Source organism: Anopheles darlingi, chromosome 3, assembly GCF_943734745.1.
Source record: "Anopheles darlingi chromosome 3, idAnoDarlMG_H_01, whole genome shotgun sequence".
NCBI classification, from domain to species: domain Eukaryota; kingdom Metazoa; phylum Arthropoda; class Insecta; order Diptera; family Culicidae; genus Anopheles; species Anopheles darlingi.
The window spans coordinates 17,689,180-17,706,998 of record NC_064875.1 but is presented as its reverse complement, the minus strand read 5'-3'; the positions used below and the strand labels follow the sequence as shown (position 1 = coordinate 17,706,998).

The 17,819-nt window shown below is 46.5% G+C and overlaps 4 protein-coding genes across 4 annotated transcripts; 3 read left to right on the top strand and 1 right to left on the bottom strand.

Moving 5' to 3' along the window:
• Positions 1-7,222: 7,222 nt before the first annotated feature.
• Positions 7,223-11,354, top strand: LOC125953492 (phenoloxidase-activating factor 2-like). The gene is made up of 3 exons (XM_049683103.1): positions 7,223-7,663; positions 7,750-9,536; positions 9,598-11,354. Exons 1-2 carry the CDS (start codon positions 7,268-7,270, stop codon positions 8,290-8,292), a joined length of 939 nt encoding a protein of 312 aa, XP_049539060.1. The 5' UTR covers positions 7,223-7,267; the 3' UTR covers positions 8,293-9,536; positions 9,598-11,354.
• A 152-nt stretch (positions 11,355-11,506) lies between these two features.
• On the bottom strand, positions 11,507-12,933 carry LOC125953465 (phenoloxidase-activating factor 2-like). Its single transcript, XM_049683075.1, has 2 exons — positions 12,790-12,933; positions 11,507-12,721 (listed from the first exon to the last, which is right to left on the bottom strand). Exons 1-2 carry the CDS (start codon positions 12,883-12,885, stop codon positions 11,600-11,602), a joined length of 1,218 nt encoding a protein of 405 aa, XP_049539032.1. The 5' UTR covers positions 12,886-12,933; the 3' UTR covers positions 11,507-11,599.
• A 188-nt stretch (positions 12,934-13,121) lies between these two features.
• On the top strand, positions 13,122-14,538 carry LOC125953476 (phenoloxidase-activating factor 2-like). Its single transcript, XM_049683086.1, has 2 exons — positions 13,122-13,859; positions 13,932-14,538. The coding sequence occupies exons 1-2, from the start codon at positions 13,266-13,268 to the stop codon at positions 14,496-14,498; spliced, it is 1,161 nt and encodes a 386-aa protein (XP_049539043.1). The 5' UTR covers positions 13,122-13,265; the 3' UTR covers positions 14,499-14,538.
• A 2-nt stretch (positions 14,539-14,540) lies between these two features.
• On the top strand, positions 14,541-16,121 carry LOC125953464 (phenoloxidase-activating factor 2-like). The gene is made up of 2 exons (XM_049683074.1): positions 14,541-15,515; positions 15,586-16,121. The coding sequence occupies exons 1-2, from the start codon at positions 14,808-14,810 to the stop codon at positions 16,111-16,113; spliced, it is 1,236 nt and encodes a 411-aa protein (XP_049539031.1). The 5' UTR covers positions 14,541-14,807; the 3' UTR covers positions 16,114-16,121.
• Positions 16,122-17,819: the final 1,698 nt, after the last annotated feature.

Below are 17,819 nucleotides of genomic sequence, written 5' to 3'. Positions count from 1 at the left end.
AGCAATCAATGAGCTCTCGGCCATTGCCGACGCCGCTTATGCGCTGGTTTCTTGGGCCTGATAGTTAGTAAGCCCCGCGGGTTCGAAAGTTCGGCGGCAAATCGTTGATTACAGCGATGGCAGAAACACTCTCATGCACACGTACACACAGTAGGAATACAGGAGCTGGTTTACTTAATCGATTTTGCATATTGTCATTAATGAATTCTAGTTATTTAAAAGGTATTTTCGTGAATGTTTATCCTTCCAAAAGTGTTGTGTGGAATTTTAGGATTAATCGAAGCAAGACTGACAATGATATTTATTTTTGAATAATGGTGCTTCATACATGGCTCAATGTATGGCTCTCGCTACTTTGAAAACAGGTTCTGAAAACTTACGTTTTCTAAGACGGTGCCCTTCGTAGCAGAACAGGAGAGTTTTCTTAAAATTGTTGGTACTTTTTGTTTTGAAATTTAAAATTTGCGTTTTTCAGGAAAAATCGTGAAAGGCTTCTCTTTTCAACTTCAGAAAGCGGTCAAAAATCGAAAAATCGAAGATTCCATTAAAACTCGACGCTGCTACCAGGATAAACTTATCATATAACTTAACTTACATCTACATATACATAACTTATCATCTAATCATAAATATTGATTTGTACATTTCCGATAATTTTGCAGAATGCTATGACGGCCATCGAAAAACATTCTAATAGACTCGTCTGTCTTGGTTAAATGCCATGAACGTAGTTTTTAACTGCTCTTCCCCAAAATGCAACCGAATATGTACTTTAATGTGAAATTTAAGTTAAAAAATAAAGTAGAATGGTTTCCTCACAAATAATCTTCAGAAATGAGCCTGAAATGCCGAATGAACCTTAACGTGCCTTTTGGGAGAGGCGCTACTTGAGATGCTATTTTTCACAAAACGATTTAGTGTAGTTTAATTTATCAACCTCATATCAGCACTTATCGGCTGAAACTATATTTATAAACTATAACTATAAACTATAGTGTAAACTATATTTACACTATAATGTAGATTAGACAATGCACTAAATTATCTCTTGTGGATGATAATATTGAAACGAATGGACAAACCTACATTAGCATATTTGTAGCGGAATTCTTAACACCATGCATGGCTCATGTTGAACTTATGCTAAGTACACGCCTTGTATCCCAGGTTGCTTTGCTGCTTTCATTCTTCCTTGTCATTGTCACCGTTGTGGTCATAGTGAGTCAATCCTAGGGCCGGTGGCTATTCAATGCGCACATCGTGGTTGCCATGGTTTACAATTCGCTGTAATTGCTCTTCCGTCTATGTATGCAAGCATCACTGTCAACGCTGGCCTACCTGGCGGGCAGTTGTAGCTAGCTAGAAAATGTCATGAAACCATTCTCCTGAAGTTAATCAGGATATCGAATGCAAACAATTGCATGAACATTCTCCAACACACCGGAATCTCTGCTTTTGTTTATCGAACAGTACCGATGGCATACATTTTATTAAAGACGAGCAATGCGTGGTTTTGCGGTACTTATCGTGTTATGGTTGGGGTTGCAGGGAAAGAAAATCGAAGCAAGAGTACTTTAAAGTGTGTGTGTGGGTTTTTTTTGAGTACATGTTGTGTGTCCAGAACAGTTGCTGATGACAAAATAGAATTGATTCAAAGCACGAGGATTCTCCAGTGCAATAGAGTGCCATTCGAATAGTAATTACTTTGTGGGAAACTAATCAAGATCGACCTCAGGACGCCTCAAAGCGCATTTTGTGCTGATAGAACACTGATTCTCTTAAAATGACACATTTTACTAATTAACCAACATGGATTCCTGCTGGTCGTACAGATGTAAAGATAGTCGATAATCCAATATAATATTAGTGTCGGACATTAACCCTCGGTTGGGCACCCGGGTACCCGGGTATCCATTTCAAGTTTCAGCGAAAAAATGAATTACTTCCCGTAAATATTTTTTTACGAAACTCCGGATCCCCAAAGTACAACTCTTTTCAAACCGAATTGGCTTTGGAATTGTTTTGATAATTAATATTTCAAGGTAATTATGGGCCGATTAAAATAACATACGCCCAGTGGCACCCGGGTACCCGGGTACCCAGCGCGTTGCCTATGCATATGAGCTATGTTTAAAAACACAAAACAACACTTTTTATCAACATTTATCAATTTTCTCGGGTCTATCTATTGTTAAATAAGTAAACTACAATATTTTAATGAAAATAAATTCAAATTTTAATTATTGTTGCGCTATAACACCACCAATAGGAGAAAAATAAGTAGCACATTATGCAACCCTTTATCTACAATTTCAGCTATACATTATTTATCATACTGATTAAAAATGGTTTGTACAATGCCATTTTCATAACATATGAGTAAACTATTAATTTATTTTGATTCAAAAGACTTAAGGTGGGGTTTCGGTTGTCCCCAGAGACAAATATAGCAAGTGAGAGCTCTGATGGAAGTGGAAGGCACCGCGATAATTTAGATTTATATACCCTGTAGTTGATTTAGTATTTGGGAATTTCATTTTAACAAAAAATGCTCTATACTTTTTCAACTTTTTCAAAAACTAATCTTACAACTTGAGCATTCAAGCAATTTTCAATTAGATAACTAGGGAATTTTTCCCCTGTGCGGATGAAGAAGTCGCCATTCATAATACTTTTGCACACCTCACATGTTCTTTTCTAAAAGTTATATGAATGTGACAAAACAATTGGCATCGCGGATAACGAAAAAAAGATTTTGTTGATTATTGTTCCTTGCTAAGTTCCAATATGTGTGAAGTTCTGCGACAATAACAAATAAACTAATTGCAAGTACCTGAACGATTGTGATGATTCTGTATGGTTCTTCTCCCGGGTAAGAAATCAAATATTCTACTTCTCTGGCGTGAATGCTTGTCTATCAGCCGGAAAATGATTGCCCGGTGGTAATCTAATCAGATTACAGATTAAAAACAGATTAAAAAATAATGCATGTATTTCAACACGGAAACTTCTTTACTATACACTGTTAGCTCTGAGCGAATGTATTGTGTAATCGTGAAGGTACCTTTTTATGAATAGTTGCTCGTAAATTTTTGAGGAATACCTTAAAAATGACAGCTTATGTTTTACAAAATTACTATTTTGCATTGTGCATACCTCTCTTACTAAAAATTATGTACCTTTCACATCTGCAACATCAATTCGTACAAATGGTATGGTATGACGAAAGTGTTTGCTATGTCGGTCACCATGGTCAGCATCACTAGTATCAATTGTGTGGATTGTGCAAGAGCCTTTTACGATGCAGAACAGTTTTATTCGAAGAAATAATTAATTTCATTGAAACAATTACAGAAAAATACCATCATTTTTGGATTTTAATGCTTGCTATGCGATGTACTCGGTAGAGAATGACCGTGTGAAGCGGTCCCAATGATACTATGTTCCTTGTTTTTATTGTTTTTTAATGCATTTTGTTTTGATTTTGAAACAAAAACACTTTGCCAAGGCCCTTAAATTAGTTCTTGTGCACTATTTTTGCCATAAAACTGATGAAAACGGCGGAACAATCACTTAACTATGCAATGTACATGAGCTGGGTACCCGGGTACCCGGGTGCCCAACGAAGGGGTAAACGCCGGGTGCCCAACCGAGGGTTAAAAAGTGTTTGAAATAAAACTGTATCCCTCATTATGGCAGCATCCATTTCGATTCTCAATGCAACTGCAAACTCCAACCAAAAGGGACGTTGCTACTCCAACAACCCTTACTCCCTTCGGAATTAATAGCTGTCGCTCACATGCGGTCTTCTGAGGTTCTTAAAACTGACTTGCCTAATCCACGATCGATCCTTCCGGAGGCAATAAAAAGCCGCTACGAAAACACTCCGCCAAACTTCGCACCAAAAACTATCACCAGCTTTATAATTCCCAAGCGTCATAAACGTTGCCAGAAACGGTCTTGTCAAAAACTCTCTGCAAAAAGGACTCCTTTGCAACCCCAATATTCGAATGAGGGGTTTCGCTCTCCATAATGGCGAACTGTCACTTCGGTTCCCTACGTTCCGGAGCTTCTGGGGCCACCAAAACGCCATTTTTATCGCTCGTCACTACATAAACCCTCCCCTCCAACCCGTCTCCCAGTGGCTTGGCGTCAATTCGATTCCTATTGCCAAGTGATTAAAGTAACGATCGGTCGACCATCCGGCCTCAAAACCGTCGAACCCCCTGCTTCGAAACCAAACCCTATCGCGTTCGCAGGTCATCTCATTAGGCGCGTGACCAACACATGCGCCGAACACTGGCAACAGTAGCAGCAGCAGCAGCAGTAGGGATATCAAAACGTGCGTGTGAAACGAGTGGCACCGCACCACCGTCATGTCGTCGCATCCGCCGCTACCGAAACCGCTGCTACCGTCGGTCTCGAATCAATATCAATTAGGAAGCCCCTTGACCCCGTCTGACCGAAACCGGCATGCCAGCATGCCTGGGTACGGCCGCTGTACTGTGCTGTGCGCCAAATGCGCTCGGGTTAAATGGAAAGAATTAATTAGATTTAAATAAATTTAGCAGCTCAAATTGGCTTAAAGGATTGCATCGCTCCTGGCGGGTCGCTCTCCAGCAGCTGGTGTGTGTCGCTGTGTGTGTGTGTGTGTGTGCGGCAGTCGCAGTTGAAAAACCAAAGAACAGTGAAACCGGGAATATAATGAGGCAAAAAATGGCGCGTGGCGAGGGAAAAGGCGGGCGGCCCCAGGCCAATATCCGTACAACATCAATCGCCGTCGCCGTTTGCCCTTTTTGTCATGTTACCGGCTGGTCGGCCATTTCACTCGGTCGGCAAAAGACGTATTACGCGCGCGCGCCCTCGCGAGGTAACAGCTGAATGGTATTTAACGCGCATTAATTATGCGCTTCTCGGCCTGACCTGATGGCTGACCCGCCCCGCCCCTGGACCGAGTGGCCGGCAGCAGATTAAACAAAATTAAACAGAACAGATCGCTCGAGGAGCGAGATCGAGCGCTCGGAATCGATGCACACCCCGGACCGTGGCATGATGACGGAGAGTTGCGAGTAGTGGATGAGAAAATAATATTATCTTGCCGGCATCGAGCATTCGCACCGGGTCGCCATTTTCGGATTACGAATGATGCGCGTGCGGAGCCCGTGGGGGGGTGGGACTGTCCGCCATGATTGACGATTGTTGCGAGTTGCGAGTTGGCGAGAGTAACAGTAACTGGAATGGCCGCTCCGCTGGGTAAAAGGGTTTTGCTTTTGCTTCGTTTTCCGCCTCGCCTTCGTCTTCTCCGTTCTTCCGACTCGCACAGAGCGATCCGGGGCAGGGTTAAAGGGTTGATGTAACTCCTTTTTTCATCTTTTTTTCCCCTCATTCCATCGGATCGCCCACCCAACCACCAGCAGAGTGGAGTGTCTGTTGAAAGGCTTGGGAATTGAGCAAAAGTTTCCCGATAAGAAGGTAAAGTGATTTCGCAACAATTGAAAGCGACCTCTAGTGGTGGTGGTGGTGGTGGTCCCAGCCCTCATCTTCCCCGGGCCTTCGACGGGTATTTGTGTTACTCACGGGGTAACCTTTCTTCAGTCCAGGCTGAAGAAGCAGCTTAACTTACTTGAAGTGATTTTGGGGGTTAGTAAAGTGCAGAAGAGAGCAAGAGAGAGAGAGAGTGCGGCCTGGTTGTGGCTGATAAATCCCCTCGCACGTGAAGCGGTTTTGCTGTTTGCGGGCTGTTCGGGTGGAGGTGCCTTTGGAACCTTTGGAACTGTTGCTTCTATGTGGGAAGGTGGAAGGTGCGCACTCACTCGGGGCTTCAGCGAATGTGATTTTATGTGCTTTTCGTCGGCAAAGTGCGTTACTTCAAAAGGATGCCCGAAGAACCCGAAACCACTCGGTGGTTGGCCAACTTTCTCTCGCAACGCGGCTTCCGACGGACCGACCGACCGACCGGTTTGGATAACGCCGACATGGCATTGATAGGGGTCGCAGGTAACACTGTGAGCTATGAGGGGCAGGGGGGTGGCTGAAGTAGTTAAGCAATCGCACATCACACACTGCTGCATGCTAGTCCCATTCTCCTGAGTGTGGCCGGTGAGCTGTTTCGAACACTTTGCTGATTTTTTTTGTGTGAATTCCATTGTTTATTTCTTTGTTTTGTTTTTTATTCCATTTCGCAAACACTAAAACCCCGTACCTGTTTCATTCTGACCACACAGAATACATCATACAAGAAACGATATTAATAGAAACGATAGGTGCCATTTTGAAAGTGTTTTTGTCATTGCTTTTATGGAGAACAATTGATGCAAATTATTCGCTAGCTTTTTATGTGCCGTTTTATACGCTTTTATTTTCATTTCATTTTCCACCACAATTTCCGTAAATTTGCGTATTTCTATTAGAACTAAAAATTTCTGACACTATTTCTTCTACGATTGGCAAAGTCCAATTTGTTGTCTGGTATTTATCGAAATGCATTTTAAAGTGTGTTCGATCGTCCATCAAAGTGCATGGTTTGGATTCGGCCAACTCTTGTTTGCCGGAGGGTATGGGCTATCACGCTTAGTTTTAGGGTCCTATTTAACTAACTTCTGGCATGAAACGGTCACGAACTGCGAGCGAACTGAGATGTCTTTCGCGGTGAGTTTTTTTTTGTAAAATCACGGTCAGAGATCCCAGGGTTGCAGAGAACAGTTCGGTGAAGTTTTGTCCGTAAAATCGGGCATATGCTACACTTTTTTCGGTTGTTTTATTTTGCCAGATGCATCTTAAGAGTCCTCTCGTAACGTTTAAGTACTATGTTTGAAAATTTCGTTGTAATTTCTTTGTTTCGATTTAAGTATTATGTTTGAAAATTTCGGGAATTTTGCGGTTTTTCATAGATTAGTTAGATTTTGTTTTAAGATAGAACTAATACTTTTTTTCGCCTTTCGCGTTCCATCGGCGATAACTTTTAGTTCAGTTTTGAAAAAAAATTATCACTAAATGCCCGTCATTGTCGTTTGGAAACTCCCAACACTTGAGTTTTAGTTGGAGGTTGATGCGTTGGTTCTCGATCTCGTTTGCGCTGCGTTTGAAATGGGAAGCTTATCAGCAGTTTTACAGGGCGCAGCACGTCGTCGGCACTGCTACAACTCGATCGTCCCAACACGATCGCTCAATCACCGATCGCTGTGTCGCCGAGTGATTGAGTCGAGATGGCTTACAGCATTAACGTGATCGACATCGACGGAGTAACATTGAGCGGTGGAGCTGCAACATGCAATCAATAGATCGATCTTACTTCCGGTGGTACGTCATTCTGTTACTGTCGGTGTTGCTGTTTTTCAATGGTTGTGTGTGCGAAGATACAAGTGCATCGGAAGAAAATGAACTCTGTGTCCCGGACTGTAGTGAGAAGTGTGGCAAAAATGCAAACATTACGGAAAGCTCTGGCTTTCTAACGAACCGTTGGGAGTTTCCCTGGAGTGTGGCGATATTCCGGATCGCTTTGGTGGCGGGAAGAACGAAGAATATATTTCTCTGCGGTGGAACTCTTGTGGGGAGAGACGCCGTCTTGACCACAGCCGAGTGCGTTCTACATGAGACAACAGCATCGCTGCGGGTATACGTTGGCCAATGGGACTTGGCGGAGCGTATTGAGGGTAGCGAAGAGGTGTGTATTCCGTAGCTCCGGTCAAAAACGTGCGAGTGTTTATCTTGGGACGTTAGTTTTTAAAAGTTTTCCTTTCATTGCCGTAGATCCTGGAAGTAGAGAAAAAGGTGATTCATCCGTGCTACAAACTATTGAGTAAACAACACAATCTTGCGCTGCTTATTCTGGATGATAATGTACAGCTTCGTCCATCCGTCAATCGTGTCTGTATTGCGGAAGCAGAGCAACAGTACGAGCATGACCATCATTGCTACACAGTCGGATGGGGTACGGAGTTCATTAACGGGACAAACCAGCTGCGCAAGCTGAAAGTCAGGCTGATTCCTCACAACGACTGCCAGAAGTCGCTTCGAGCATTTTTGCGACTCCGTGAATACGAGCTTGTACCGGAGGCTGTCTGTGCTGTTGCCGATGACGACATAGAGCTATCCGTGAAGGATTATCCGTGCTCTAGGATAATCGGTTCTGGGTTAGTGTGCACGGAGGGATCACGCACCGATCAGTTCTATTTGGTGGGCGTTGGTTCTGATTTATCGCGCAATTGCTCACACCGTAATGTGCCTCCCGATTTGTTCATGGATGTGAGAAAGTACACCGGATGGATCGATAATGAGTTAACGCGACGCTGATGCGTGACATTGAGTAGAAATTTTTCATCATTAAATTAACAACGTACAACATTCTGTACTCACTCCTCATTAAGAATGGTGTGTGTTAGAGTGAATCCTGGTAGTGTATGTTTGCACAAATCATCTAATAGTTTAATGAATCAAGCTATCAAACAAACAGCTCAAAAAAGTAGAAAAAATTCCACAACCATTCCACAGTCATTATACAGCTCACCAGTGCCTGCCAATAAGCAGGAATTTAGGTTCTAGATTGCAACGATCTTCCCAAAATTCTTAGTCGCGATGATCTAAATTGAGTGATACTGTCATGTTAAGAAAAAGGCTTTTACAGCCGTGGAAAAGAAAAACTAATACCGTTCATGTTATAAAGTAGTACCACGATTATTTCATTGCTACACGAATGCGCTAGCGATTTAGCAGCTACGTATTAAAATTGATTGAATCGTACAGTCAAGACGATAGCATTTGCCAGCTCAGGAATATGAGGATCACTTTGCTGCTGGTATACTTTGCTTGATTGCTTGATGATTTGACAGAAATTCAATTCGACTGGGAATACTTGGAAGCGAGATTGCGTCTGATTTTCTTCGAATTAGGCGGCAAACTAAAGGCGTCCGATCTAAACGATCGCTTTTTATGCGGAACAAACCCAAGGGTCAATTGATAAGCGCTCTCTATCAACAACGTGGTCTCAATTGGCTGGGATTCCCCAGAGGCTACACATTCGTTGACATCGTTGGCTGATAGTGGAGAGGCAAGCTGTCGGAGAGAGGAGCACGTTGTTGTTGATAGTCTCTGTTCACCGCAAATCACCGAAGTCCGGCAGCCTTACAGTCACTGCGAGAACGACCCCGGAATCACATCTAGTAGCCGTTTGTTGCTGGTTTCTTTCAAAGCAAATGGATCATCGCTGGGGGTACATTGTAGTGTTGCTGTCATTATACTGGACGTTAAATACTTCGATGGTGCTTTGTAAAGAGTTACCAGATCCATCGCATTATGATGAGTTGTACCGGAGCCAATGGATGCCGACGACACGGGGGGAGTTTCCCTGGAGTGTGGCCATATTTCGGAAGGATCAGTTGTACGGAAGACCAAAGAACATATTTCTCTGCGGTGGAATTGTTTACGGGAATGGTACGGTCTTGACGTCGGTCGAGTGCGTTCGAAACCAGCTCAAAGCCACTCTGACTGTACGCTTCGGTCGATTGAACTTGGGAGATGGAACAGAGCAGGACGAAGAGGTAGGTAGCACACAAATCGTGGGCTTCCGGGCACTACATTGAATATCTTTACTTACCGTAGGTGCTGGAAGTAAAAACAATAGTGCACCATCCGGGCTACAAACCATCGAGCAAGCAGCACAATATTGCGCTCCTGTTTGTGAAGAGCAGCACCACTTCAAGCAAATTTAATTCCCCCGTCAACCGTGCCTGTATTGGGCAGCGAAATCAGGAATACAACACTGGCACTCCCTGCTACATTGTCGGATGGGATACTGAGTTCAGGGATGGGGCAAACGTGTTACTTAAGATGCCTGTCTACATACCAGATCGCACAAACTGCCAGGAATCAATACGACTTTTTACGCGGTTGCCAAAATTTGTGCTATCAGCAAAGGATGTCTGTGCTTCCGCCGTGGGACAAATGGAGGAAAACTATCCGTGTGCGAGAATAACCGGTTCTGCGTTGGTTTGCGACAAGGGCGACGGTCAGCACTGTTTGGTTGGCATCTCTTCGTACTCACTGCGGAAGTGTTCTCGCGCTAGGGTCAACGATGTGTTTGTGGATGTCCGAGAGTACAACGAATGGATCAACGACCATGTTGAAAATAACGTTATCGTGCATTAGTACGTTAGTACAAATAAAACAAATCCTTTGTAGATCACTCGTGTTAGCATACTAATGGCACATAGATATATGGAGTACGTATAGAGGACGTGGACAATCGGACTGATTGCCCTATCACACAACCATCATTCATTGGGTAAAAGTGTAATCGTTCGTCGTGACGTCCAAAGTCGCACCATTCACCACAAGTACGAGCAATAGCATAAACACTGAGCGGAGGTTAGACAGAATGGCGAATAAGACGATGGCCGAAATCATAGCGTCGCGGCTAAGCGTCCAACGCTCAACGTTTCTCGACCGGATTAGCTTGACTCACGTAAAGTGTAATAATTGTCCTTGAATACGCGATAGACCCAGACCTACGGTGCCACGAACGGTTGTAACGACATCCCCAGGTGTAAGAAAACGATTGCCAGATGACATCGGACGGCAGCGGTGACCTCGCTGCGCGCTCGACAGCCACACTTCACGGACGGTGTGCCACTTATCTCTTACTTTCGGGGAGCTAGTGGCCATCATAATCCTCACCACATCTCTTTCATTCATTTTTTTTTCTTTCGCTCTTTCGCTCTGACATCACTGACCATAAATGTTGCAGCTTATTCTTCATATTTTGTTTCGTCCTCCACGAGATTACCGCTGATCAGCACACAACGTTCTAGAACAATAAAAAAACGAACGGACAGATGTTCTGTAACAGTGATGCAGCGCTTGATACCCTCGTGTAGTATAACCGAGAAGTTGACGCCGGTAGCGCAGGGTCTCCTGACCAGAAGGACACAGAAACGGAAGGTTGCTAGATGTCGTAGTTCATCAAGCGTCGACTACTGGCGAGCCTTTATGAGCCTTTGCCATGCGTTCTTGTGTACTAGTTACGTTTTGGGTATGAGCTAATCCTTGTTAGGAGCAATCGAGGATGCGAATCAATTTCCGGTAGCCCAGATCTAGTACCTAGCGTTCATTTGACGGACAGCAGCACCGTGTTTTTTGGCATTTTGAGTGATGACCATAGGGACATCGACCAATCAGCAGGAACGGACCAGCTTTGTGTGTTGGCAGAGGCACCGGCGATTACGTACACTGCCGCTCGACCTGCACTGATAACGATGGTTAATTCCCATCGTTCCCATCCAATCGACAGACAGATAAGTTCGTCTCTGTAACCACTACTGCAACACACCACAAAAAAAAAATCTCAAAATGGCATTACGAAAGGCATTTAATTAAAATAGGCGTTAGGGAAATTTCAAGCGAATAGAGCGGTTATTGTGATTTAAGAAAATAAAATTCGAATCTCTTCTTTAACAACGTAGAGAGTGTATTTGTTCTTTCCGCGCAAGAAAATGGTGAATACTGTGACCAAATTAATGCGTAACACTGAACGACGGGACATCTGGTGCCAGTAAGCAACATCTCTCCTTTATTACGCAGCCACGAAGTACAGTAGAAGCACTCTCTAGTCGTCATCGTCTTCCTCCTGCTGATGATAAGTGTAGCTGAACGGACTAAGACCCTCGGTGCTGATGATTTGGTCGATCCACTCGCGATGATAACCGACGTTCGTCAGTACGGTCGGTGCGTCCTGCACATTACAATCGAATCCCCACGAGCTGAGACCCACCACGAAGTACCGCTCCTGTTCCGTCGGAATGTTGACCATGTACGGTGAACCGGAGTCACCTTTGCATGGCAGCATTTCCGGTGCGTGCCCCTCAGCGCAGATGAAACTGTCGGACAGCGTGTACCTCGGAGTAATGAGCTTGCGCATCGTCCGCTGGCACTGCTGCGCGCCGATAACCGTCAGTTGGGACTTCTTCAAGATGGTTTGAGGGAGCTTCTGGGGCTGCAAAAAGCTGGGCGCATCACCCCAACCCACACCGACAATGTCGTTGAAGCGAAGCGAAGCCTCCGGTAAGCACGCCAGACCGATCGTGTGCGTCAGCTGGACGCTATCACTCAGGATGATGATGGCGATATCGTTAACCTTATCCCGGACACTGTAACGCGGATGAATGTGCAACGTTTCCACCTCACGCTCGACGGTAGGAATCGGTTCCCGATCGTTACTCAAATCCCACTCACCCATCCGCACCATGAACTTGTTACCGACGCCTCGATACTTTTGGAAACAGCTGGCCGTCGTTAGGACCGCGGCAACGTCGATCAGTGTACCGCTGCACAGAAACTGGGGCTTGGGTTCGCCCGTCAACCGGAAGATGGCCACCACCCACGGGAACTCACCGTACTCGGATTCACTGAACACATTGTTTTCGATCTTGAAAATCACTCCGTTGGGATTGCGCTGACCACACTGTTGCTGATGGTAGGGAGGTACGAAAGGGCCCGGTGGTGCTACCGTCGTACTCGTACCTCGGTCCGTGCTGGTATCGTTTGGTGAAGGATCCACCGTTGTATTTTCGTTGGGCTCCTCTGGTTCTTGGCAACATTCCATCAGTGGATTGCCGCATACATCGCTGGACCGTATATCGATTAAACCTTCGCCAAATTCAATGATGTACCCATCCTTACACCTATACTTGTACACGCATACACCCGGTTTGGAGTTTTTGATACAGGTCTGCAAAGTGAAGAATAAGGCACAGCTTCTAACTACCTTGATTGTGCCGGGGCCGGCGGTACACCTACCTCAATATCTTCGCTCCTTGTCAACACGACGCTTGCCAGCAACACTAGCGCAGCATAAAACAGTCCGCTGGAAGTTCTCGCCCAACGCTTAGCCATGATCGCGAACCTTTCCAATTGTCGTTCTTTCGAGGAATGATCGCTGCTGTTCGCGGACTATATAGACATGATCGTCCTATGTGTGATGATAACGCAAACACACTCGCTATGATGAATGATCTGCCGGTACGGTTTGTGCGAAGCAGAGTGTGCCAAAAGGTCAATTGATAAGCGTTCTTCGTCAACAGCGTGGTCTCAATTGGTTGGGATTCCCCAGAGGTTACCTCTCAGCTGACCCCTGGCTGATAGTGAAAGGCGCGAGTTATTATTAAGCTTGACTTTGCTCTCCATCACAGTAGTCCGGGTGCCGTACAGTATCTGCGAGAACGACACCGGAGTAACATCTAGTAACCGTTTGCTGCTGCTTTCCGTCGAAGCAAATGGATCGCTTCTGCTGGAGGAGGCACGTCGTCGTAGTGTTGCTGTCGGTGTTGTCGGTGAATATCAATCGTGGCGCGTGGGCCGATACGAGATGTCCGGGAGAGAATGAAATCTGTGTCCCGACCGAAAGCTGCCTGTACGGTATTGTGAATGAGGCAGCCGCCTTCATTATGGTACCGCGCTTTGGTGAAGATGATGAGTGTGAGGACGATGATCAGGTCTGCTGTAAGAAGGTGCCGGTTACGGCAAACACATATTCCGTCATCACTACGACTGAGACACCGGCGGTGAATAGTGAATCTGAGGAGGAGGAGGAGGAACACGATTGGAGTGAGCAGTGCGGCAAAAATGCAAACATTACGGAAAGCACTGGCTTTCTGACGAACCGCCGGGAGTTTCCCTGGAGTGTGGCGATATTCCGGATCGCTTTGGTGGCCGGAAGAACGAAGAATATATTTCTCTGCGGTGGAACTCTGCTCGAGGATGGTACAGTGTTGACCTCGGTCGAGTGCGTCCGACATCAGCCGAAAGCGTCTCTGAGGGTTCAATTCGGTCGGTGGGATTTAGGAGAAAGTAATGAGAGAGGCACAAAGGTAAGGTCAGGAGCGGGATGTCGGTGCCAGCTCGATGACAGCCATTACAATGCATTTCTTTATCTATCGTAGGTCCTCGAAGTAGAAGAGATAGTTATTCATCAGGACTACAAACCATCGAGTAAGCAGGATAATATTGCGCTCCTGTTCCTCGCTGACAATGTGCGGTTTGGTCCGTCCGTCAATCGTGTCTGTATTGGGGAGAAGAAACACCGATACGACACTGACTATCACTGCTACACGGTCGGATGGGGTACAAGGTTCATTAATGGGGCCAATCGGCTGCAAAAGATGAAAACATTCTTGGCCCCCACTAACGAGTGCCAGGAATCGATTCGACGACATACGTTGTTGTCCAGATTTGAGCTATCGCCGAAGGATGTCTGTACTGATGCGGTGGACGCAATGGGCACGGACTATCCGTGCGCGCGAATCACCGGTTCCGCGTTGGTGTGCGCGAAGAACAATCAGTACTTTCTGGTCGGTATTGCCTCGTACTCACTGCGGAAGTGTTCTCGCACCAACGTCAACGATGTGTTTGTGGATGTCCGAGAGTACAGTGCGTGGATCGATGGACATATGCGCTCTCGGTTCCGTGAACCAAGTACCTACCGTCCCGTTCCCGTTGAGTCCGATTAAAGAGTAATAAAAAACCGTTCTACCGCGGTACCTACGGTGATCGTTCAAGTGATCGTGGTCCTTTTTTTCTTTGCGCAGCGTTCACCAATATGGTGCACATGTTTGTGTTGCAGTTCCACTGACCTTGGTACTGAACCGCTTCAAGGAATTCGTCTCATTTGCTATGTTGAGTATCAGCTCCGTTATCAATATTTGGAAGCCGCAGGCATAACAGTCACCACGACAGGCGCAATAGTGGTGGTACACGGATTGCACAACGACACAACCTGACCTGTGCGCGGTAATCTCCAAAGTCTTACTGCGGAGCAAATGCTCAGTATACATTCAGCCGCCAACGGAATCATCGGTAGCAAGCAGCGGAACAGTAACCATAGAACCATGAACTCTCTTGGCAGTTGCACGTTGGTGCTGCTGTTGCTACTAGCAACCGCATACGGTGCGTTCGACCAGTCAGCTTTTACCAATGGCCCAAAGTGTTCGAATGAAAACGTATCTGGAATGTGTCTTCCACAAGCGTGTTGTCCGGATGCCAACAATTCCATAATTTCCTCTGGCGAGTATCGGGAAGGCAATATTTGTTGTTACCTTGCGGCACCTTTTAAACCGTGTATGGAAGGAAAAGGTTTGTGCCTTCCGGTTGGCTGTTATCCGAACGAGATGGATATGATCGAAGTGAAGGAGCGTTACAACGAGTGCGCCACGTCTGAAACTTGTGAAATCGTGAAGCCAACGTGCACTATGCAGAATTCGACACCGACAACGTGTGGCCTACGGGGGAACATCCGCGAGAGCACGGACATTCGTGCGAACCGTTGGGAGTTTCCCTGGAGTGTGGCCATATTCCGGGTCACCACGATGTTCGGTAGGCCATTTAACGTATTTCTTTGCGGTGGAACACTTCTCGAGGATCGTAAAATCGTGACCATCGCTGAATGCGTCGATCAAGAGCGAACCGGCCAGTTACGGGTACACCTTGGTCGGTGGGATATGGGCGCTAGGAGTGAAGAGTGTAGCCAGGTAGGTAGCTTAGCTGTTTGTTGTTGCATGATCATGTCATCGGGGACTGTGTTTTACTTCTCTCCTTCAGATACTGCGCATAACAAAGATAGTCATCCACAAGAACTACAATGCAATATCCCGGAAGAACAACATTGCGCTGCTGCTGCTGAATAGCGACATTATTCAGTGGTACTCATCGGTGAATCCCATATGCCTGCCAACAACGGCCATGAGCGGTCAATCCGATCCTTGCTACATCGTCGGATGGGACACGATGCCTACACTATCGGTCAACTATTTGCTCAAGTTCAAAGTAAAGACGAGCAAATCCTTACAAGACTGCCAGAAATCTGTACAAACGAACTATCCATCGTTGGCGTACGAGCTGTCCCCGGAGCACGGCTGTGCGTCAGTCGTGAAACCAATGGACAAACACTATCCCTGTGAGCGTGTGACCGGTTCGGGGTTAGTTTGCAAATCCAGCGCTACGGCCCAGTACTACCTGCGTGGCGTGGCCTTGTCCGCATTGCGCAACTGTTCACTCTCCAGCATCAATGATCTGTTCGTGGATGTCAACAAGTACACCGGTTGGATACGTAATACGCCAGAAGGTTAATAAATCGATTCACAACCAAACAGCCTTGGTATATGGCGTCTATTCTGACATTAGCGAGAAATTTTCAACCGACAAAGATCGGTTAAATGTTAAAGCACGGCCGGTCAATGAAAAAAACGGTCCTAGCGGTTGATTTGTCTTCTTGGAACAAGTGAAGTCCTAGTAGGCTAAGGCGATGCGAAGTTGGGAGTGTAACCAATGGTTTTCCATGGTCTACTAGGAATTCGTTTGTTCCAAGAAGACAACCTAAGAGCTTGAAGATGTCCTTTCAGTCCAGATGATAACACGGAACCTGGCCGGACTGCTGATAAGCACTGAATGTGCCGAATCTAACAGGCGATTATGGTCAAGTTTTCAACTACACGACAGCGATCGGTGACGTAACAACGATCGCCTTCAGACACACACACACACGGACCGTTAAGTTCTCTGCACCATCAGTTTGATTACGATTGGCAATCCAAAGACAATAGCTTCCTCGTAAAACAGGAGCAAGAAGAAGTCGTTACCTCGCAGCTCGAATCCCTGGCTGCGGCTCCGTGTGTGTATGTGTGTCTGTGCGCTCGCAACCACACGGCAAGGAAGGAAATGATTAATGTGTTCGTTCGTTCGTTCGTTCGATCGTCCGCTCCACGTCATCGCGCTGCGCCACTTCCGGTGGCACCGTGCGAAAGGTGATTCCTCTCTGTACGAGGTCCTTGGGCACGCTGGATTCCCGGTTGGTTGGCTGCTGCTGCTTGACATCTGGTTGTAATTTTGTGTAATACTACAGCCATCATAAAACCGAGGCCAATCCGTGCACCGTGGCTGCTGCAAGATGATGAAGAGCAGTAGTAGCAGGAGCACCATAGGGGGATGGCCAGGTCGGGGACCACAGGCAGGCCGCCTCAACAACAACAGTCGCTCAAGCTGCCAACCAGCTGCTCGTCGGTGTCGGTCGGTCGGTCCGTCGGTCGGTCTACCTCTCTGCTACCCTTGGTACCACAAGGGGATGGTGAGCCGCATGATGATTGATGGATTGTAATGCTTTTTAATATTAAATTTTGCGCTCGCTCCCCGCGGCTAAGCCCCCCCCCTTAACCCCCGCTGCATCAAGAAGCCCACTCAACACACACGCGCGCGCGCCTTGTTGCTCTCGCGGGCACTCCCGGATCGCCGACGGCCATCGCGAGGGCCTTCGGGGAGAAGAGCTTTTCATTTTCCTGTTGGCTCTGTTGGATGGGGGTGTAGGGGCAGGAGTGTGCCAAATATTTATTCATTGGCCCGAGGGTATGTGGCCACCACCACCACCCTGTTCTCTCTCCTCCCCTCTCCGGCCATATTGCACGGCCTCTGGCGGTATGGTAAATACTTACGCTCAGCGCACGGGCCGGGGGATAAGATTGGCTTTCAAAAAAAAAAAAAGGAAAAAGAAAAATGCGCCGCTCCACGGTCACGGCACTGGCCTAACGCAAACGCACGCTTCTTTCCACGCTTCCAGTCCCCCCTCAAGCACCGTCTAGGTTACGCCTTTCCTTCATTTGCGCCCTCTGGTCTCTCTGGCTCTGGCTTCGGTTCGGTTCGGTTCGTGGGCACAAAATGATTTATAGCGGCAATCATACTGTCAGCCGGGCTAAGCTTCGCGGCGCAGCAGCAGCAGCCCCGGTCTTCGTCTGGCACATATGTTGCATCCGACCACACCGCGGCACTGGCTACATCATCATCAT